General features: G+C 34.9%; 1 protein-coding gene across 1 annotated transcript in view; it reads right to left on the reverse strand.

Annotated features, from left to right (window-relative positions):
• Positions 1-10,953, reverse strand: part of LOC104611002 (pre-mRNA-processing factor 19-like) — a 32,048-nt gene extending 21,095 nt beyond the window's left edge. Inside the window, exons 1-7 of the mRNA XM_010277900.3 lie at positions 10,817-10,953; positions 7,823-7,906; positions 7,647-7,724; positions 7,451-7,536; positions 7,195-7,266; positions 7,033-7,095; positions 5,931-6,017 (exon numbers count right to left, since the gene is read on the reverse strand). Coding sequence (XP_010276202.1) covers positions 5,931-6,017; positions 7,033-7,095; positions 7,195-7,266; positions 7,451-7,536; positions 7,647-7,659 — 321 coding nt within the window. The 5' untranslated portion in view covers positions 7,660-7,724; positions 7,823-7,906; positions 10,817-10,953. The remainder of the gene's footprint in view (positions 1-5,930; positions 6,018-7,032; positions 7,096-7,194; positions 7,267-7,450; positions 7,537-7,646; positions 7,725-7,822; positions 7,907-10,816) is intronic.
• Positions 10,954-24,212: the final 13,259 nt, after the last annotated feature.

Genomic DNA, 24,212 nt, shown 5'->3' on the forward strand with positions numbered 1-24,212 from the left:
TACACTTAGAACAGATAAAGCCAACATCAGGAGACAAACACCAGTTCGTTCTAATTTGTTGAAATATGACATTGCCACCTATTTGATAATTTCCAAATAGGCTTCCAAACAATAGACTTCTTGGGAGACATAGGTCCAACCCACAGTTGTTACTGGAAAAGGACCATGAAGGGGTCTCTCATTAGGTCTCCAAATTTTTGGTCATCACTATGACAATAAAGGACAGGGGACTGAGTTGAAGATGCACACCCCATAATCCAATTTATCTATAATGACCCAAAGTATATCTAGTCTAGAATCTACTTAAGGAAAGAGCACTCCATGTAACCATAGGCTTTCCTTTTTCAGTTATTTTTTTTTTTGAGAGAGAGAGGTACAGGTACATGTATTCCTCACAAACAGTGAGGCACTACACAAAAGACAAAACCTAGACAGCATGGCAAAACATGTGCTGCTGCTTTAAAACAAGGCCAAATAAACATGGGCTCGATGTCAAAAAAAAGCATGATGGGATACGAATTGCTCCTAGACAGCCAGGAGTGTATAGATTCGATTCAACCATTTTTCTTGGGGTTTGAATGTCATCCATTACTTCATTTTCCATCAAAATACTATGCAAAAATTGGGATCTCAAAAGGGGAGAGAGAGAGAGAGAGAATTAGAGTCTAACACTACCTTGTGCCTATTGGAAATAACTTTCATCTTCTCTTGTAGAGGCTAGTTACCAGGCCAATTGGCCTAAGAACTACTTGAGAAATTTCCAGTGGGCCTCTTCTGAATGAACAAGACAAAGGTCGCATTCGTTCTTTACCTAGTTGACCCTTGCTAAGAACTGTAGTTGGTTCTTAGGTTGGAATAAGTTTATTAGGCTGTTGATGTGACTACTTAACACCTTTTTGTTGTACTAACCTTCTTCTCTTAATGAAAACTTTTCTTTTTACCATCAAACAACAACTCAAATCCACGAACAACTTCATGAGAACCTCCTTAATTACTTCTCAACACTCCTGATAAAAAGCCATAATAACTATCTGATTCAGGTTCAACTCATGTCAAAAATTGCCTTCTTAATCCCCCCCCTTTTCATAGGAAACGGTAACTTTCATTAGATAAAACCATAAGAAACAACTGTCACCTTCCAAAGTAAAAGGTGACCCCTGAATAACAAAAAAACTTACAGCACTGTACAAAACAAAAACTCCCGATTCACCCCCTGTTTTGCTAGGTAGTCAGCTAAAGCATTTGTTGACCTCCTAGACCAATACACTTTTGCATCCAGCTCCCTTGTGAGGCTCAATAATTCCCTTACCTGTTGTCTAAGGGACAACGTTCCCAAACTGTTTGATTGCAGCCAACCTACTACTAATTTTGAATCCCCCTCCACTTCCAACTGTTGGAAACCCAATTTGTGGCCCATCTGAGCCCTTGGAGGAGCGCCAAAACTTCAGCTCTAAGCAAGTCCCCCACACCTACTGGGCCAGAATACAGAGCTAGGATTTTTCCTTCCACATCTCTAAACACACCCCCTATTCCAGAAGGTCCCGGGTTCCCAATAGAGCTGCCATCAAAGTTCAGTTTGACATGACACTGCAAAGGAGGGGTCCAAACTACTTGTATGGTAGGTGATGAAGTAGAAGATCTTGCTAAAATATTCCAGCTTCTAATCAAATCATCTGTAGACATCCTTGAACAAGTCAAGAGTTTTCAGTCAATGAACTGCCTTGATGGTGATCCCTTCAATAACTTCAAGAGCTGATTTTTCTTTCCCTTGGAAAATCCTATTGTTTCTCTCTTCCCATACTGCCCACAAGATTGCCCTCGTTGTTCTCCACATCACTCTTCCTTTCTTCTTTGGTTGTCAGAAAAGGTTAGGGTCAAATAAATCCGCTACACTTGTGGGAGGATCCCACCTACAACCAAAGAGAGAGGAGAACCAATCCCAAATTAGAGTACTAAAAGGACAAGAAATTAATAGGTGATTCACCGTCTCACCATTCCTCAAACAAAAGCTACAGACATGAGGTGACAAGCACCAATTTGGTCTCTTTCTTTGAAGCACCTCCAAGGTATTATTTTTTGGAGAATCATTTCCGAACAAAAAGCCCTTACTTTTGGGGGGACTGGAGCGCTCCAAACTTCTTTAACAGGAAAAGAGGAACCCGGGTTAGAAGGAAGGACCAAAGCATTGAAAAATGAAGAACAAGAAAAACTACCTATAGAAGTTTCTGCCCAAACTCTACTGTCCAGAGAAAAGTGGTCTAGAAAAACTGAACTTAGAAGAGAAAAAATATCAATTGCTGACTCCACTTCTGAGTCCCTCAAACCTCTCCTTAGTCCCAGATCCCAAGAATCCCCAGAAGTACAAAAAGAAGAGGTAAATTAAGATTTTTTTAAAGAAAGGGAATAAAGGTTCAGGAATCTATCCTTAAGAGGATATTCCCCAATCCACAAGTCCTCCCAAAAAAGAAATTTATGACCCACACGAGCATCATACCTGATGAAAGAATAGAAGAAAGACAAGATACCAACAATATCCTTCCACGGGGAAAAACGTGAAGCCCTTGGGTCGAGTCCAGTGTCCCATCCATTTGCTGCCATTCCATGAATACTTCTTATCACCTTATGCCATAGAATCTCTTGCTCCTTAGGAAACCTCCATAACCATTTGCCTAACAAAGCTGCATTTCTTATTCTAATATTTCCAATCCCTAAACCCCCTTTGTCTTTCTTTCTAGACACCACTTCCCATTTTACCGGTTACCCTACGATCCTTTTTGGTATCTCCAGGCTCCCATAGAAAATCTCTCATTACTTTTTCAATCTGGTTTGCAATCTTAACAGGCAATTTGAAGGTAGACAAAAAGTACACTGGCAAATTTGCTAGAGTTGATTTAATTAGAGTGATTCTACCCCCCAAAGAAATGTAGTTCCTTTTTCCAACCCGCTAGTCTTTTTGAGAATCTTTCCAAGACTAGGTACCAAAAGCTAACAAACCTCAGATTTCCTCCCAAAGGTAAGCCTAAATACTTAAGGGGCCATTCACTTGCCTCACAACCTAGATATCTAGCCAACGATGCCACCTGACCTTCTTGCCTATTAATTACAACTACACAGCTTTTCTTCCAATTTACTCTCAAGTTGGAGACCTTTTCAAAATTCTCTACCAAGACCTTTAGATTTTCCAACTCCTCCGGATCTCCTTCACAAAAGAGAATCAAGTCATCGGCAAATTGAAGGTGGGTTACAACTATTTCCTCCCTCCCTACACTCCACCCTCTAATCAAATTTCTAGCATCGGCTCTAGTAATCTGGACACTCAACACATCAACTATCAGGGTGAAAAGGAAAGGAGAAAGAGGGTCCCCTTGTCTTAATCCTCTCTTTGCGGGGAAGAAATCCTTGGCTACCCCATTTACTAGAATGGAGTAGTGACATGAAGAGATACAGCCCTTAACCCACATGCACCACCTTTCTCCAAATCCTCTAATGCTCAATACCTCCAATAAAAAGTCCCAATCCACCAAATCAAAGACCTTCTCCAAATCCAATTTGCAAATCAAACCCTTTTCTCCTTGCCTTTTTCTGCAATCCACAGATTCATTGGCAAAAGGATCTAACCCCCTTCTGCAAAAGGTCTTTCTAGCCATCACCTAAGCTCTAGTTTAAAAGAATGCTATAAAATGCAAGACTGGAAATGCTTAATCTCCTCTTAAATCTTAATCACCCTTCTATCTTGCATTAGTCCCAAGATAAGATTTTTTCTCTTCCTTCCACTGGGCATATTGTGTAAGAATTTTGTATTCATCACTAGGGATGTACAATCAGTCAGTTCGGTTCAGCTCAGTTCAAACCAAGGGCCTAACCGACTATTAAGTTTTACCATTTCCTCCAACCGAACCGAACCGAATTATATTTTAGAACCAAACTGACCCTAACCGAGTTCGGTTCGGTTGGACCCTGGTTCCACATAAATGACAAGCATTTAATAATTGTTATTAATGAAAAGTTATAATGGCCCCAAAACCCCATGGTTTTAATTAAATAACTATTAACTACTATTAATTAAAAGTTAAAATGACCCCAAAATAGTCTCAAAGCCCTATGCCAATGGGGAATTGGTGAATTCGCCGTTTTCAAAGATAATGAATGATTAATGAACAATTAATGACTAATAAACAATTAATAATGAGTCTAGGTTTTAATTAACTACTATTAATTGCTCATTGGGAAATATATTAATTAATTAGCATAAAGTATTAAATAAAACATTAATGTTAAATATACTTAACTAAATAACAGCATAATTCAGTTTTCAGTTCGGTTCGGTTCGGTTGAAAATTTCAGTCAAACCAAACCGAAACAGAAAACCAATTTTTTAAAAAATAAAAACCAAACCAAACCGATAGCTGAATTAGCTTATTCGGTTTGGTTCGGTTCAATTTTCAGTTTATCAATCGAATTTGAACACCCCCATTCATCACCCTCTCTAAGTCACTAACATGTCAATTACAATTCCTAAATTAGGTCTTCTCCCTCTTCCAACTCCATTTTATCTACTAAACCAATTTGGTTAAATAGTTCCACCTTTTCCCCTGATGACACAGAAGTCTCTTCATTTCAAACTTTCAGATCATTTTTATGTCTCCAATTTTTACATGAATTTGTAACATTCCTATCCCCCAATCACATTATCCTTCAACCAAGCAGCCATCACCTTAAAGGAGGAAGAAGGATGTAAAATCCACATGTTCTCAAATCTAAAAGGTGTGGACCCTAATCCAAATTCTCCAACTGTCAACAAAATTGGAGAATAAAAGCTCTCATTAAGAATGGCATCTCTGTCGCATCTGATCAAAAAATGGTATCACTGTCCTATCTAGTGTCAAAGAAGTATTGTGATTCTTAAATGATATACCAGGTCCTTGGCAATACACATGTCTCATACAAGAAGCAAGGTGGTTAGTTAGACAGATGGATGTAAGGTATGCATGCAAAAATCAGCTAATAATATAGCTGATACCTAGGCCAAACAAGTCAGTCGTACTAGGGGAATGTGTCGTAGTAACACGAATACATAGAAGAAAGCACTGATAGGTTGCAAGGCCATGGCACCATCTTTATTTATTACAATCTGTTATACGTAATTACTAAAATTCTGACTTATCACTAATTAAAAAATAAGTAGAAAGAGGCGATGGCTGAGGACATAGAAGCTCTCATTAAGAATGGTACATGAGATCTGGTTGATCTCTAGATCTCCCTATTGGTAAGAGACCTAATAGGCTGTACATGGGCCTTTCCTATTAAATAGAAGGTTAACAGCTTTGTGGATGGATTTAAAGCTTGTTCAGTGGCTAAAGGATTAATTTGAACAAATGAAATTGTTTATGAGGAGACATTTTCTTTAGTTACAAAAATTAACACTGAGTATGGTCTTCCAATTCAAAAATTTCTTCAAACCCCCACTTGACTAGGCTATCAGCTATGGAGAAAAGAAGGAAAAATGACAAGGATTCAGACCCTAGTCAACCAATAATGACATTCAGCAAGGAACTTAAAATATCAATTTCCTTCACCAATTATCACCTAGCCCAAACAGTTGATAAAATGGAGACTTACCTCAAGGTTCATTTTGTAACCATAATCTATAACCATCACCAATTTTCAGCACAAAACAATGGCAACATGGAACACCTCAATGATATTTAGGATCAGGTTCAGAAACAATGACATGTCATCCCAACATTTTAAATAGGACTAACAAGGATGAAGTTGAGGGAGAAGTAACCTAATATTAGAGGAAGGCCTATCAATTTGAACTCGTCTATTGCCAAATAAAACAGCAATCTAAACAATCTCATGGTAAAAGAATAATAATTTTTTGATAATTATGTTAAAAGAATAATATGAAACATGTCAATGATTTTTACCTGGTATAAAGCATGACTCAACTCTTGCCTTGCCATATGTAGCTGCTGTTCTAAAGCAAAAGTAGACAGCATCAGCCCGTCCCATTCCTGTTAAGCCCAAAAAAATAAATAAATAAACAAATTTAGAATAGAGGAAGAAAAAGAAAAACAAACATGGGGAAATTGACATATACAGAAAATCTGGGTATGTTAAAATAATGAGACTACACAAGAATGTCAACAATCCAGGCACATATTAATGCATATGTATCACTTAGGAAAATAGTGAAAACTAAGGGTGATCATTTCCATCCTCGCCCGGTCCAGCTTAAAAATTTCCAGGCTTGGACCCAAATACTTCAAGCCTGGCCTAACCTGCAGTCCATATTATATATTTTATATAATACATATAAGCATATATATGTTTTATTTTATTTGAAATTGTATTACAAATATTATTATATGACATAAAACATATATTATATATAATATTTTATACTTTATAATCTAAAACAGGATGACTCTTACTTTAGTGTTCAACTACATCATCCATAGCTTATTTTCCTCAGTTATCCATTGTTAAATAGATGAGGCAAAGCTTTAATTTGCATATTTCATCGATGTGGGGCCATCAGGCTATCAGCCTATTATTTGAAATGAACAAGCAAGTTTAAATAATTGGACGTGCAAGTTTGAAATTCAAGGTCCCACAATGATAACCTAATGAAAATAAAAGATCATTCAACCATTTAACAACAGGCAACTGTACAATGTGATTATTAACCTAAAGGGCAAACATAAACAATCAATCCTTTGATTTCATACCCACATTCACTTGGAATGAAATGGGCATCCCATATTATGGTTTAAAAGTAGGCCAAATGTTCTCCATACAATTCATTTCCTTCTTATCATTAGGTTTTCACTATATCTTGTAACTACTGCAACATTCTCAGGGGCCAACGGTAGTTAAAAAATAAATTAGTCCAAAAACAATACACACGTAAGTAGCATCCCACTGTAAACAATAACACTAATTTGAATTACAACATCAAACCCAATTACTTAAAAAATAGCTATTGCAACTACAGAGACAAATTCAGAAGTGTTTTGCAATACATACATTCTGAAACATCCCTAACAAACCAGGGATACTTGCAGCTTGTGAGGACCTTGGCTTTACTATCTGTATTGTAAATCAATGCCAATAAGAGCACCAGTGGTTAATAAAGATAGTAACATAGGCATGAGTCAAAGTGCAACATTTGTTCCAACCCAAGCTCACCCGACTTGTCTTGATTGGCACAATATCATCCATAGTGAGTGGCTCCCCAGTCACTGGGCATTTCCCATAGTCCTAAACAAACGTAAGGGAAAAGATTAAAAATATATATAAAGAATGTTCAATTGAAGCAACCAAAAGCTCCCAAGGACAGAGAATTGCAAAAGAAGCAGAAGAATATGATTTTATCAAAAATAGAATGATGAATGAACACAAACAACCTGAAATAGAGAACTGCCAAGATGATAAACCTACATACCGCTACATGATGCTCGATCAGTCGTTTCTCAAAGAGTAATCCAGATTTCTTTGAAATTGCAGGCTCTTCTGGCACTACGCCAGAGACTGCAAGCAAATTAGAGAAGGTACCCAAGGTCAAACCACATACACACAAAAGAAAGAAAAAAAAATAGTATACAGTATACACACACAAACATGGGGAGAGAGAGAGTTACTTGAACAGAACATTGTAGCCAAAAACTAGGTTTTCTGCAAGCTCCTCTTCCTTGTAGCTCAAGGGAGTAAAAGTTGTGCTAATCCCAAAATCCAAAACCCATCAGGATCCAATTTTCTCCCCAAAATCAATACCACAAAGTCCAAAAACCAAGAGGTGGAATCAGGAAATACTTACGAAGCACTGACAAGTAGAGTCCCTGAACAGAATGCAAGAGGCCTTGGCACTTAGGATACTCTTGATGTTGTTGCAGCTAAGAACCTTCAAGGTAAAGAAGAGCTCAATAAGGTTAATATAAAACCATAAATTATTACCATTATAGGACACAATGTTATGGGCTTAACAACTGGTAGAAAGTATTTGTGCCATTTTTCTGCTAACTTTCATTTGAAATTTTGAAATATTTCTGATGCATCAGTTTGTCTTCTTAAAATAGAAACCTTATCCACAACTATGTCAATGGCACATTTTTTAGTTGAACTTGGATCCCTCCAATAACCACATAAGATCCAAATAAACTCCATTAGTTGCAGTTACAATTCTATAACTCTGACAGAACCAATTAATATGAATTGCAACATATGCACGAATTTCAGTATAACATAGTCTCATAGGGCCTCATACAAAACTGAGATAATAGAGCTAATGCTAATAATGTGATTGATTGAGGATGTCATACACAATAAGTTCATGAAACCTGATAAGCTGGTGCATGTTTATTCCTAAATAATCATATACTATCAACAATTTACTCTACATTATCAGAACACCCATTTTCCTACTCTCTGGTGTGATGATGTAATTCATTAAGCTGATACATTTATAGGTTTTGAAATCCTTTCAACAAAGAACTAAACAAAATCTAATTACACATCATTTTCTTAACTGAAAGGGATCAGTTGGAACTTCAAATCCCCAAACTAGGAATGCATGCATTCCAATTAGTGGTAGAGAAATCTGTGTTTCTATATTTTATTGATGTATTAATTTTATTATATTCGCAATCCAATAGCTCATAGACCATTGTGCGATAATAATCCTGTGTCAAGTGTTTTTTATAGATAATCATGTCATGTCAAGTGTTACCTGATCTTTTTTTTTCCATTAAGATAAAGAGACAAGGGTCTGAGAAAGACAATATCGTTGAACTGCACAAATGTTATCAGTGAAGGGGACTCCAAGACACACGCAAACTAGCTGAAGGGCAACCAGGAGGCAACTTGGTTTTACAGGCATATACTCATGAAGATAAGAAGCCTGTTGAGGCAGATAAGCACGAGCATCAGTTGGGCACCATGGGCTGCAAGTTGCTTAGCTGATGGGCTGGGAAGGAAAACATGAAGCAACAAGAGAAAATATGTTCTGGGTTTGGTTAATTGAGGGTTTCTTGTATCTTTAAATCTTGAAGTGGCTAGCCGCTATCCACCTAAATAAATAATTGTACTCACTTTCAGTATTAATAAAACTTCCGTTTGATGCTATTCAAAAATAAATAAAGAGATAAGGGTCTCTGCAATGATTGTTTCAAGGTCTGAGGGGGCCAAATCATTTGGTGTCCACATTTCTAGAAAAATCTCCAGGATTGGTAGGCGGAGATTTATCTTCTCTTTTGCTGCTTATTCAGTCTCAGAAGCCTTGCTTGGAGATGCAAGACAAAAGAATCTGGCAGTGGGTGCATTGGGCTAGTTCAGAGTTGTGTGGAGTTCCTCTTTTCCTTCCAAAGTCTTATTTATGTCATCAACAGCAACTTGGAGAATGTCTCACCTGGCACACCTTACTCGGGAGGCTAAACATTTCAGAAGCAGGGTGCATGTTATACGTTATGCAATTGTGCTATTGAATCAGTTGATTACATCTTTCCACACTGTCATATGGCAATAGAGATCTGGTGTAGGATTCTTTTAGAGCTCAACCTCAGTTGGTGCTTCCCTAAACCTATGTTGGAAAACATTAACAGCCGGACATGTCACAGAATCATAGTTCACTGGTTAACTATAAAGGGCAAGAAGGTATGTTCTCCATCCAGCAGCAGTGTGTTGGAATATGTGGTTAAGAGGGTATTCAAAAAAAAACTCGGTCTAATGACGTGGTGAGGAGGGTGTAAGGCTCCCTTTTTTCATGGTTTAAGGCGAGGAAGGATTTTTGAGGATCTCTTTTGGTGATGCTTTGTCTACACATAAGATTAAAAATTGATGAAGGATTGTAGGTTTTTTGTTTCTTGTATCTGGCATCCTGTTCTTAGTGTACAAATCCTCACTATATAGCTGCCTTTTGATGCACATGTTTTCGGGGTTTTGAGACCCCTATTTATGTTAAGTTAGAGAAATCATACTTTACATCCTGTCAGAAAAAATATAATAATTCTATTAATTCCCCAATTTAAGTTACAAACTTCTATCTAGGAAGGTTCACACATTTATCATTCTCTCTTTGTACTAGTTATGTCTAAAGAAAATTATTTGCAGAAAATAGTTGATACAATTCCTGTTGAAGTTTAGCTATAACCAAGCAAGAGTTAATGTAACTTTATACATCTAGGGCCCATTTGGGAGGACTGAGCTTAAGATTCAAGTATTCGACTAAGCTGGTTCAGCACCTCATCTGCCTTGATAAGTTGGTTCAGCTAAGCCAGAAGTAGCTGCGCTCCAAAACGGGCATCTTATATTTATTCAGCTACTGCTGTCATGAATCCATTGCCGTCAATTCAGGTACAAGAGCCTACTTCACATTAAAATCTTAAGCTTGTCTTCAATTACATTTCGCCTAATCTATTATGTGATCTTGGAAACAAAGTTGAAAGAAACCACTAAAGTTTGGTTTTCAGTTTTCGATAGCATTTCACTTAGTTTCTGCTCCATCAAATCAAGAATCTAAATAGATGTTTGGCCTGAATTTGTACATTCAATTATTCAAACAAGGATTTGGTGATTTTGCACCGTTTTCTCAAAAAAAAAATGAAAAGAAAAAAAAACGCAGCAATTGTCAAACATATACTGACCATCAAATATAAAATGAGAAAGAAAGAGGGAAAAAAGGAAGCAGAGTATGCAGACAGAGGCATGGTTTCAGAGCAACCCAAACAGCAGCAGCAAGACAAAAAGAATAAAGAACAAGGAGAAAGAAGGAGGTGGAAGAGAAAGAACGAAGAGGATGAAGAGATTATGGGCATACCTGTTCGGGAGTTATCCGGCGAATCGGAGGGGCTCCCTTGCCTGTTCGGCCGTTCTTCCACTCCAGACTCCAGTATGCAGAGTCGATGGCTCGATGCTCAAGTTTCAACTCTCACGAGCCCTAATTTCTTTTGCCGCTTGTTGTTGCACTGAAATTCCACTGTTGCCCTTCAAAAATGGTAATCTAACGGCTTGATCTCTTTTGGCAGGGGTAGTGGTACGGAAGCATCCAATTTACATCACAGATTCACAGTTCAAACTACGGGTGCAACTTAGGCAGCCTACCCCGAGCCCGAACCGATCCAGCCCGAAATTTTACAAGGGCTGGGCTTCGATTTTAATTCGGGTTCACGACTAACCCGGATCCGATCCGAGACCGAATTCAAACCGAGTACATCAAATTACGGTATGGGTTGGGCTCGGATTGAGAAAATTAGGCTTGACTTCGGTTCGGTTCGGGCTTGGGCCTTCAGCCCAAACTTTAGGGTTGCACCTGCTTTGACTATAAACTCGACCCAACTTGCGCCCTAATTCAAACCAATGTTTTAAAAAATCGACCCCAAAAGAACCACTCATCTCCATTCGAGTGGTGCATTATTGGTTCAAACGAGTCAATCCTATAAAACTAAAAATAAAAAAAATAAATAGCATATATACAAAAAAAATAAAAAATATATATATAAACAATATTATTGGCCCTTGATAAAGATAAAAATAGAAAATCGGGTTGAAAACCTCGATTGAAGCATTGCACCTGCTCACTTTTTTTTTTGTTTTTGTTGCTAAGTAAAAAATGACAGAAATCTTGAAAAGGAATAATAAGAATGCTTAACAAAATAAGTAATAAATTGAAAAAATCTAAAATTTATTTCATTTAAATTTTATATGTACGATTGATCATACATTAAATAATAAAATTAAATTAAAAATACAATGGGATTAGAATAAACTAATATAATAAAATTGAAAATATAACATGACTATAAAAAATCATAAATAATATTAAAAATATTATACAATTATTGAAAGTTAAAAAAAAAGTGGCTTTAATATTTTATTTATTGAATGTTAATTTGCATCATTTGGTGAATCATTAGTTGATGTATCATTCTTTCTGGACCTTATAATTTGTCGTCTACATCTAGCCAATCCTTTAGATATATACACATTTACAATTTTCCATCATCCATAAAAGCTTTTCTTCTCATCCAATGCCTTAATTGGTATTTGCACAAAAACAAATTTTCATTGGAATAGTGGACATGGGAAGGGTTAATAGATCACATGCCATGGCAACAAGCACAAATTAATGTTTCCCATATTATTTTTTCACCAAGCTAAAAAAAATATATATATATCAAAATTATTTAATTGCTCATTTGTTAGAAAAATCTATAGGATTAACTCATAAATAAAAATGAAGTTCAATAAATCAACTTGACGAAGAGGCAATTAATTGTTACTTGTTTTTGTTTATTAGACCAAACTTTTATTTCAATACCACCACTAGTTTTAGATGGTATGCTTCTAGAAGTTCTACTTCCTCATGTTTTTTATTCATAGAAATTACACATTTCAATTAATAAATTATTAATTTTATTTTTTTAATCCAATACCATCTTTCATATTTTCATGATAAGATTAAAGTAAAACATCTACACCATTTTTCTAATCCTATGGTCTAATATTGTAGCTAGACAATATAAAGGATAAACATTTTCTTAATACTTTTTTAAATCTGTTTTCCAATATGTCAACAATATTTTTAAAATTAGTATCAATATTTTACAAAACATTCACTGATTATAAACAATTGATTAACTAATATGCATGATGTTGGATACCTGAAAATAAATTAGTTGAATTATAAAAATGTTGTAAAAATTCTTTTATACAAATTGTATATTCCAATCATCATTAGTTAAAGTCATGGATTTTTTATTGTAAAAAATAGTAAGAATTTTCCTATATAAAATGCAGCTATCTAACATAGAAAATGTGGAATTCTACCTACATCCAACATCTAGTACATTTCTTTTTATATTTTCCCATATTGATAGTATAAATATTTAAATTCATGTTTTCTTGTACCTAAAATTCTAATATACATAAGACAATTTCTAAATTTAGAAATATGTGATGAAATATTATTTAAAGCCTCTTATATACATAAATTTAAAATATGCCATGTATATCTAATATGAAATAAATTTCCATTTAAAATGTTTTTATTGAGATTTTAAAATATTTATAACATAATCATTATTACTAACATTAATAAAAGTAATAAAAAACTTTAGGGTCCATTTGGTTTGTAGGAATAGGGCTTCAAAATTGGAATCAGTATGGCCAATTCTGATTCTAAGCATTTGGTTAAGCAAAATTGGGAACTAATTTCCATTCTAGGTAGAATGGCAATCCCCCATTTGAGGGAATGGCCATTCTCGTCCCACCCCAGGAATGGGGAAACCATTCTTGCTGGTTGAAATAAGAAAAAAAATGAAAATGACAAAAAGCCCCCCAAACCCTTATATTTAGTTGATTCCAAGTTTCCAATCCTTTCCCCATCATCTCTCATCATACCATCCTTCAGCGATTGGAGTTTGAAGAACTGAACTGACACTTCAATGAGGTAAGTCCCTGCTGATTTCTCTCTCCCCCTTACTCTTCTTCTTATTCCTCTCCTTCTATTTCATACACTTTTTTCATTCCTCCCTTGTTTTCCTATAGCAGTAAACTAGACCACCAAGGAATCATTTTCGAGTGCAAACTCTCACCCATGCAACATCAATGTATGATTTTTTGTAATATCAAGGTATGATTTGCTTAGATCTTGTGTAAAAAGCAAGGCCCAACCAAGAAGAGATAGGAAAAAGAAAAATAAGCAAGACCTAACAAAAAAATTGTTATTGGATTATTTCGTTGTGGTTATAAAATTCTAAAATGGTGCTTATTATAGTTTAGCTAGTAGCTTGTAAGCCTTTTATTTGTTTAGTTATTGGATATTTGGATGAAACGGTTTCCTCATCCCATTTGGAAGCTTAACTAGTTAGTCAAATTTTTACAGATTCCTTTTACACATGTTTTCTGAATATGTTTATAAGACCTCAAGTGATTGGGTAAATCAAGCAAGGATTATGAAGTCTTTGTAGAGAGCATAATATAACATTAGAAGAGATTATGAGAAGTTGTGTCAAATAAAGCAACACTAAAAGACTAGAGTAAATAACAAAGCCCTCATGTACTATGGGGTCAATGATAATGACCCCCCTATACCTTTTTTTTTCAACAAAGACCCCCTTAAACTTTGGCCGTTAGACGAAAACCCCCTTCCGTTAGCATTCCATCAGTTGACTTCGAAAAAAGATTCTCATCTCACTATTTAAGATTTTCTAAATGTCCAAACTACCATTTTCTGCATTTGACATTCAACAATGAAGAAACTAACATCTCATAGTTTAGTGCTTACTAGACCCACCTCCTCTTCCTTCTATCCTCACCAAAAACCCACCTTTCATTTTCCATGTTAAATACGACAACAAAAGGCTCACAACCTTTCTCCATTGCCAACACAATCCATAGCCCAGCCATGAAGCAACACAAAACACTTCCACTCTGTCCTTTTGGTGGAATGGTGTCTTCTGTGAACATAGCTTTTGATCCTTACAAATCACCTCACTTCAAAGTCATAATTTTCAACCCTAAATTGTCAGGTCTTCTAAGCTTTCAGATTGAGCCCTACTCTTCTGAAATCAGGAATTGGAGACTCACTTAAGAACCATTCGATTTAGATGGTAAGGAGTTTACTCATGGGGTCTTTTGGAATGGTGCAATGCAATGGATCTATCAGCCAAATACTTTCCTATGCTTTGATGTTGAGCAAGAGTGTCTGAGAATGATGCCACCATTGCCGTAACTAACTCAAGATCTGAATAGAATGGGCTATCTGTACTTCAAAGAATCGTAGGGTAGTAAAACATCACCTTCAAGCATGGTATCTCTCACCCATTCTCCATCCACTATATCTATTAGAACACCTAGGATTAGCTCTGCCATATTTCCTCTAAGTTACGTTATGATCAGCCATGAGATGTTGCAACCAGGAGATTTATCCGAGTTCAATTACAAGATGTATATATTCCTATTTGAAGTAGAGACTGATTTGGACAAGGTCCAATGCAAAACCAGTCCATTGACACTCCTATCTAAAATTGGGTTTTGGCTTTTTGGGAAGGAGCATCCAAATTCAGATCATTTTGTGTGGATTTGTGAAATTGCAAATGATAGAAATTGTCCTTGCCCTTGCCCTTGTCTAGGTGAGCTAGAACGAATTTAAAGTCGGGCCATGGATTGATTATTTGGTGTTCACCAGCTCATAATGAGTGATTGAAGATGGGCTAGATAAGGCAAGGATCTATTGTATGAAAATTGAAGAAAAGAAAAAGTAAAGGAAGAAGAAGTCATAAGTGGAAAGACTAAGGTTGGATGTTGAATGTGATATTGAGTTTAATGGAAAGGGTGAAAGGACGAGAAGGAAAACTAGGGGAAGAGTAGATTAACATGGTTGGTTTTGAGCAAATTTTATGACGGTAATTATTTGGAAGGTAGAGGGCTTGGGAGTGTGAGGAATATGAGAGCTATCAAATATTTACTTAGAAGGAAAAAGACAAACATTGTGATGATTCGAAAAACAAATTGATTGGGATGGTGGGAGATGGATAAGAAGAATTTGGGGTTCAAGTAGTGTTAGATGGCATCTCAGTCCTTCTTGTAGGACCTCAGGGGGAATGGTGACAATGTAGAAGGATGAAGTGGCTGAGTCAATGGAGGAATTGATAGGAAGACTCTAGATTTAATTGGAATTCAAAAACATCAAGGATGGTTTTATATGGGTATTCACTAATGTTTTTATAGTCCAAATAGATATCGGGGAAGAAATGAAATGTAGGAGGAATTATATGCTATTAGGTGTTTATGGGATGGGCTATAGAGTGTGGCAAGGGATTTTAATGTGGTGAGGTTCTCAAATGAAACAAACAACCTTAACCAACAAGTCACCACTAATATAACAAGATTTAATGAATTTATAGATAATTGTGAACTAAAGGAAACCCCCTATTGCAAGCCCGATTCACTTGGTCGAACTTTCAAGAAGTACCCCAATGCTTAAAATTAGATAGATTCCTCTTTAATGAACTATGGGAATCCCATGTAGGAAACCTAGTGTTGAGAGCTTTACCTAGAGTCACTTTGGATCATTGTCCTATCAAGTTAGGTTTAGAAACCTTTTCAAATGGCCCTACCCCCTTTAGTTACACATCCAAACTTTGTGCAAAATGTGGAGGCTTGGTGGAGGGAGTTAAGAGGAGTGGAATGGAAAGGGGTGAGATTTCATAAAAAAAAAGCTAAAAAGATTGAAAGAGAGAATAAAGGAATAGAATATGGAGTAGTTTAAAAGAGTGGAGGAACAAAAGATCACTCTTTTTTCTAAATTAGAGGAACTAAATGAGAAAGAATCTTGGGTGGTAATACAAAATTATTTTGTGCCCTAGAAAATGGGAAATGTGGAAAAATTGTGTGGCTAGTTTAGAGATAGATGGGCAAGAGATAACCAATAAGAAAGAAATTGCTAAGATTTTTATGGACCATTTTAAATCATTTTTAAGAGGCCTTTGAATGAGAGAACGAGTGTGGAGGGAATTGAGTGGCCTTATGTTGAGACTGAGATAGAAAATTGATTGGAAAGAGATTTTAAAGAAGAGGAAATTCGGATGACAGTCTTCTTAATGGGTAAATCCAAAGCACCTACACTAGATGGTTTTATAATGGATTTTTACTGAGATTGTTGAAACATTATAAAAGATGATTTGGTTGAGGTCTTCAATGAAATTGTAGAAAAGCAAAAAAATAGCCTAGTGGTGAATGCAACATTTTAGCTCATATACCAAAGAGAACTAATGGTAGTCTTCCAAAAGACTTTAGACCAATCAATCTAGTAACCAGCATTTATAAGATCTTAGCCAAGGTTATCTCGTTAAGATTAAAATTAGTTATCCTAGTTGTAGTCACTCAAAATCAAGAGGCTTTCATTTAGGGGAGGCAGATAGTTGGTTAGATTTTAATTGTTAATGAATGTATAGATGATCTAAAGAGATTAAGGATGAAAGGTTTTGTGTGCAAATTGGATTTGGAGAAAACTTATGATATTGTGGATTAGACCTTCCTTATTGGGGTGATGAAAAGTTGTGAGTTTAGGGAGAGCTAGTGAAAAACAAATCTTTGGTTGTGTTAAGTCTTGCCACTATTCCATTCCAATTAATGGGATTGTTAGAGATTTTTTTCTAGTTCATCAAGGTTTGAGTTTCCTCTCACCCTTTCTCTTCACCTTAGTAGTGAATGTGTTTAGTACAATGATCTTAAAGGCCAGTAGGAGGCTATAATAAAAGGATGGAAGATTAGAAGAGATAGGGTTTCAATTATTCATCTATAGTTTCTTGATGATATTATAATTTTCTGTGAGTGTAGAGAACAAAATTTGGTAATGAATTTGAAGAAGTTGGTGAAAAAGTTTGAGCTTATTTATAATATAAAAGTCAACATTGATAAGAGTTGTAAAGCAAGAATCAACTTGGAAGAAGAGGAACTAAACTTTGCTATATATTTTAGTGTTCTATTGCTAGTAGGCCTCTAATGTACTTAGGATTTCCTCTACGTGCAAATCCTAAGGAGAGAAGACTCTAAAACCCCATAGTGGAAAAATGTATAAAGAAATTGGTAGCTTGGAAGAGGAATTATGTATCTTTGGGATGATGGATTACTTTGCTTATATCTAAACTTGCTAACCTGCCAATCTATTTCTTATTAATTTTTTTAATCCCCCAAAAAGAGTCAAGAAAATTGAGAAGATTATGAGGGACTTTTAATGGGAACCGGGTAATGGAAGGATGCATGTAGGAATCTTTAACAAGAAATATTAGGTATTGGTAGTTTTGATAAAAATAATAAGGCTTTGCTAAAGAAATGACTTTAGATGTGACCAATGGAAAGAGATAGATTGTGGCATGAAGTAATAGCTAGCATACATGGAAGGTTGGGTTGCAAGTGTATCTACTAGAGTTACTATGGCCTCAACTTTGAAAGCGGTTCATATAATTCTACCACACTTTCTTCATTTTGTTAGGTATGATGTTTGCTCTAGGGTTTCTATTAAACTCTGGGAGGATACTTAGGTTGGTTCTTGTTTGTTAATGGAGCTCTTCCCTTCCTTATATTAGGTTTCTTTGTACAAAAATGAATGTGTCAAAATCTGTTGTTCCTCCAATATATCTTTTGGGCGTTAATTGGGACTATGGTTTCCGTAGAGGTCTTACGGATAATGGACTTTTGGCTTGTACGAATCTTCTACAATTCCTTCAGGATGTTTGCTTGGACCATGGTAAACTTGATAAGTGTATTTGGGCCCCAACCCTAAGGGTTTGTTTTCTTGTGCTTTTTTGTTCAAGACCTTTTATAGTTTCTCAACTTCTTCCTTTCCCTCTTTTTGGTGTACACCCATTTCACCCAAAGTAAGAGCTTTTTGTTGGGAAGTAATTCATAGGAAGATAAATACTATGGACTTGCCACAAAAGAAAGACCTAATTCCCTCTCTTCCCTAACTGGTGTGTTTTATACAAATCTAATAATGAGAGTTGTCTTCATTTGCTGATTTCTTGCCCCTTTGTTATGGATATTTGGCTTTGGTTTTTTCTTTGTTTTGATGTAGGTCGACTTTACCAACTGAGCTTAATATGTTATTTAATCCCTCATTGTTTACTTGGCCAAAAAAGATAGGGAGGATAATATGGGATGTATTAGAGCAGTCTTGATTTGGACTATCTGGTAAGGGAAGAATGTAAGAATATTTTCAAAGAGGGAGAGAAGCAAGGAAGAAAACGAGATTTGTGTAATGGTTAGGGTGATTTACTTGATTAAGACTCTAGAGTTGTTTTCCCAGTTTTCTTTTGTTGATATTTGGACGAATTGGGAAGCAATTGCTAAAAGCTCTAAGAGAAAGGACAAAATGGAGGTTATCTGGGTACCATTAATTGAAGGTTTTGTTAATTGAACTTTGATGAAAGTAGTTGAATTAATCCAGGCCCTTCTATAATAAGAGGGGGTTTGAGAGATGGAGAATGTAAACATATAGCACTTTTTTCTAGCCCTGCGAATATGGGTGGCTCCCTCAAAGCGGTACTACTTGCTTCAAGTCAAGGAGTGTAGATAGTTAGTGAGTTAAAGTTGACAAATGTGGTGATTAAAGGGGATAAGAAAGTGGTGGTAGAATGGCTAAAGAATCCAAAGTCTATAATTTAGTGTTACTTGAGTGAAATGAAAAAATAAATCTATTACTAACTAGGAATATGAATTTGATGATACAATGGGTGAAGAGATTAACAAATGGGATAGCAGATGCTTTGGCTAAGAAAGGGGTGGATAGGTCTATTTAATTCAGGGAACACTTGTAATGTGTTTTTTTTTTTGTATGAGAGGTAGTAGCTTGTGCCTCTATGGGATGCTTGTAAAGATATCACAAAAAGTTTGTTAATAAAATTTAATTTATTTATAAAAAAACAAAGAATCTAATCAATGAAAATAAAAAAAGAAGCGTACAAATCAGTTTTAGAAATAGGATATCAATAGTAAAAACAAAAAAGGAAAATTATTTCACAATTGTGATGCATTTCTACAGCGAACTAAACAAATCTTAAAAAAAAAACTTGAAAAATAGAGGCAATAGATACTATTGAAATATTAGCAAAATAAAGTATATAAATGGAGATAAAAACAAAATCTATACATTGAATCTAATTGGGGAAAGAAAAGAGGCACATGCATTAAATGTGCCTAAGGCGTTAGACAAATTTTCCCTTAGGCTTCATTTGGAAGGAATACAAATACAAATATGTAGAGCACAAAACCTTTTATTTTATATTATTTTATACGTATTCGTACATTACATATTTGTATATGTACTCCTTGCAAACTAAGCCTTAGAGTAAAAGCAAACCACTTCAAGCCAATTAGACAAAACGAAATGTGTTGTTTTAGTTCAAAATAAATTTAATAATTAATGATTTTGGTGTTGAAAGGGTTAGAAATCAGATTTGACATTGTTGAATCAGGTTTGGTGGTTGGCCGAATTTTCATAAAATTTTCTAACCCAACCCGAGTATCGATTTTTTGGTGACTTTGAAATATGAAATTTCCGAATTGATCTTGCACTGAACTATACCAGATTTGAAACTCAAATTAAAAATGATCATACCTAATGCGAAGAGCACAACAACATAGCTTCCAAAGTGGTAGTTCACGCCCAATATCAGCCCCAAAATTGGCCTCCAATTGAAGATGGTGTAGTGTGTATGTAAGTCGATTCAACAACATTGTTTTAGCAAAAACCAGTTTTCAACTTGCTTGGATCGAAGTGGGTATGTGAACTTGATATGCTCTGATGTTTTATTGCAAAAACAAAGTAGATTACTAATATAAATGAACCCATATCTAAGCTAGGTCGAATTAGGGTTTTTGGGAGAATTAGCTGATTTGGACTTACCCCTCTTTCTCCTTTATATAGAGCACTCTCCTAATCTAACTAAGTGTTGATAGAAATCAAATTTGGATCATGAGTTTAATTTTAATTGATAAGCATTGTCTTTTTAAGAATATAGGTGCTCTATACCCACATCTATGCCCATTTTCAACCCAAGTCACATGACAACTTAATGTCATTTGATTACTTAACTAATCATATTAGTGATGGGCTTTAGCCCATTTTCTCTAATGGTTCACGTCTCAAGGTGTTGCCTGGCCATTTTGGACCTGAATATTGTATGATGTGGGACCCATAAAAGTTTCATGTAATTTCTCAAACTACCCTTAGTCCAATACCTAGTGGAGTATCATAATCAATTTTGTAGTTGAGTGCAATTTTCCTGTTTTGCCCATCTATTTCCAAGGTTCAGGGCATAACCGGAAATTGGTCTAGGTTCAGTGTTTCTTCTAAACACCTATTGTCTATACTTGAGGTCTAATCATAGCTACTGAGGTAAGCTGCTCCACTAGTTCGGTAGCATGCTAGTATCAGCCTTGTCAGGATAAACTCCCCAAGTTTATCCAATGGATAAGAACATTATAAATTAACGCAAGTCTCATAAGTATCAAGTTCAAAGAGTAATTCACAGAAAACATATCAATAAGAACATGAAATCATAATGTACTTTATTCATTTACTGATTATGATTTGTGTACATTAATCTAATTAGAGTTAAGGGCATATTGTCTAACATGGGAGAACGAATTAAACAACTTAAAGGCGAAATGGTATATTATATATCAAAAAAAGTTGAGATCATCCAAATTATCATTTGCTAAAATGGAAAGTAACTATAAAAAAAATGTTTAGATGACTTCAATGCTAAAGTCAAAGCAATTTCAAAGGAATGGCATCAAGGGAACTTGTGTCAATATAATAACCATCCAAAATTCATTAAGAGAAATAATGATATGGGAAAAAGGCATTTATAAAAGAAAAGGAATAAATAGGTTGCAAAAGGAAAACAAGAAGTATAAGGGCCATGAGACAATAAATCTTCTTTACCGCTACAAAAAAAAATCCATTTGCATTATCATTGTTTTCATCTATAATTATCGCATTGGAAATGAAGAAATCTAATGGATCCCCCTTTTTTGCCACCAAGATGTCAACATTGTATAATTGTTGAAGCATAAATCTATTCAATGTTGAAGTATGAGATCATGATAGCAACTCATTCGAGTTTGTTAGAAATGTCTTCACTAGCCTTTTGGTTTCATGATGATAACATTGGGCCAACATTCAAAGGTGTACAATATGACAACCAATAGGTAATTATTAATAGTATTATTTGAATTGCCAATAGAACTGTCACGAGTTGTCTGTCATATTCCTTAACAAAATCCTTAAACCAAGCAATCACATCTATAATACCATGCCTATTTTCATCCCTTCAATTTTTAAGACCGTCTTCCCTTTCACCCTAAATCTTCTAAAAAAAATTACTTTGCCCTAATCTTCAAAGGTTTTCTCCACATGGCAACCTGCTTGTACTCACATATTGATTCGATCCTGCAAACTCCAAACACTCTTGCTCAATGAAACTATTTTGCAAAGTACATTTTTTCTATGAAAAGTAATGATTTTTGTTTTTCTCATAAATCAGGAGACAATGCCCAGCTTAAAATCACCTTCCACCTCAAGCTACCTGAATCCTGATTGCTTTCTTATTGACCACAAGATATTTCAAACTTCCTTCCCACACCCCCGTTTCCCATTACTTTAGGATCTAGAACTTTTATTGGTTTTCAAAAAACAAAAAAAAAATTGTGTTGACCATAAACATGCCCCATATAGGCATGTGCACTTTGCCTATTCCTAGAAAACTTTGTATGTCCAAATATAAAATACAGTAGTTATTAAGCTACATATGAAGAAAATGAATGCCCATTTGACCTCTCACCACAATTTAGGATTAAAAACTTTTATTAGTTTTCAAAAACCAAGAAAATGTTATAACTACACACATGCCCCAAATAGGCATACCAACTACACACATTCCACAAATAGGCATGTTCACTTAGTTTCTACGACAACAAACTTGGTGTTAAGAACTTTTCTTTTCAAAAATCAAGAAAAGTTATTTACTGGTTTCCCTGGCCATCTTTGTCATGGTATATATTCAAAAAGCTATTAATCCAAATATGAGAACAATTATGGCCACATGACCTTTAAGGCTTTTGATTTAGGGTAAAGAATTTTTCTTAATTGCTAATTATTTAATAAGGGTGCAATGATAATCATGCAAGTCAATGGGTAATTTCTTATATACGGTAAACACTTTCTTGAGTTTAGGTGTTTTTTTTAAGTTGTAAACCATACTTTATTTCTATGCAAAATGACATAATGTATCCATTCACAATGATTGGATTCTTTTTTAAGATCTTTTGACCATAAACATTGTAAGAGTTACTACGCCAAGTATGAAGTGACATATGGCCAAATGATCTTTATAGTAAGTGTTTCAGATTCAAGAACTTTTTTTATTTTTTTAAAATTAAGAAAGAAGTAACCACATACATTACCCAAATGAGTGTTTTGATATACATTATAAAGATTGAAGTATAAAGTATTAATGAAGACATGGCCAAATGACCATTGCTTTGGGGTTGATAACTTCTCTTGGTTTTAAAAAAAGAAAACAAGAAAGTTATATACCAAATAGAACTCCAATTAGGCATGTCCCTAATATATATGGTCAATAGTGTAAATGTGTTATGCTGAACAGAATGCTTTAATTATGAATATTATATCCTTCATAGGTGTCCTATAAGCTGAACCATGATTTTAAAAATTGCTCAATATAAATTTTAAAGGCCATGGGAACATGCTCATATATTAGGGAGTTCCCATGTATTATAGTCCTCATGGGTGTCATTAATTATGAATATTAAAGATGTAATTTAGTTCTATACATAACTTTATGTAAACTTATTAATAAATTCATTATTCTAGGGAATTCCCATACACCAAGGCTCCTAAGAGAGCATCAACTCATTTTTTTCATTGCTTCCAATTAAAATGATGTAATTTCTATTATTGTTTACATTACAAATGAGTAATGATTTGTAAATATGATTAACCAACACCTAAGTCATAAATATGATCAAATAATACAAAAAAATTATGTACCCTATATAATGTGTAATTTTTTGAATTCGCTTTATGCATTGTTATATAATAATTACCTGCTTGAATTGACATATAACAAATAACACTAGATGGACTCTTTACAAGATACCTGATTGTTACTAATCCGATTGCAACGATTACAAGTAATAGTCTGTTTTGAAGTAAACTGTGATTAAATTCTTTTGTTCTTTGGTCGATTTGGTTGTAAATTTAGATTGGTTGACAAACCAAGACATCCCATTTTTAGTTAATTCATAAATATATGACATCTCAAATGTTGGAAGGGGGTGCATGCATTTAGAATAAATAAACTCTTGTACTTTTTTCAAATAGCATTATTATACAAATTCATACACATTTTAATTATTTTTCTTTATGATTGCACATATATGCATGCATGGTAAGCCAACCATTTGCCAATATCTACATGTACATGTCCTCTTTCCAAGATCAATTCCATGGCTATGATATGACCATTTTACATAAAAAAAACTTCTGAGTATCAAATTATTGTGTACTCTACAATAATACCCAACTGTTTTTTTTATCTTGTCATCAATGCTCTTTTCAACTGAAATATCTTACAAAGGGACATCAATATGTTTATTGTAAAGCAGCTCCCCAATTTTTTACC

This window comes from Nelumbo nucifera, chromosome 7 (genome assembly GCF_055504915.1).
Source record: "Nelumbo nucifera cultivar China Antique chromosome 7, China Antique-T2T, whole genome shotgun sequence".
Taxonomy (NCBI): Eukaryota; Viridiplantae; Streptophyta; class Magnoliopsida; order Proteales; family Nelumbonaceae; genus Nelumbo; species Nelumbo nucifera.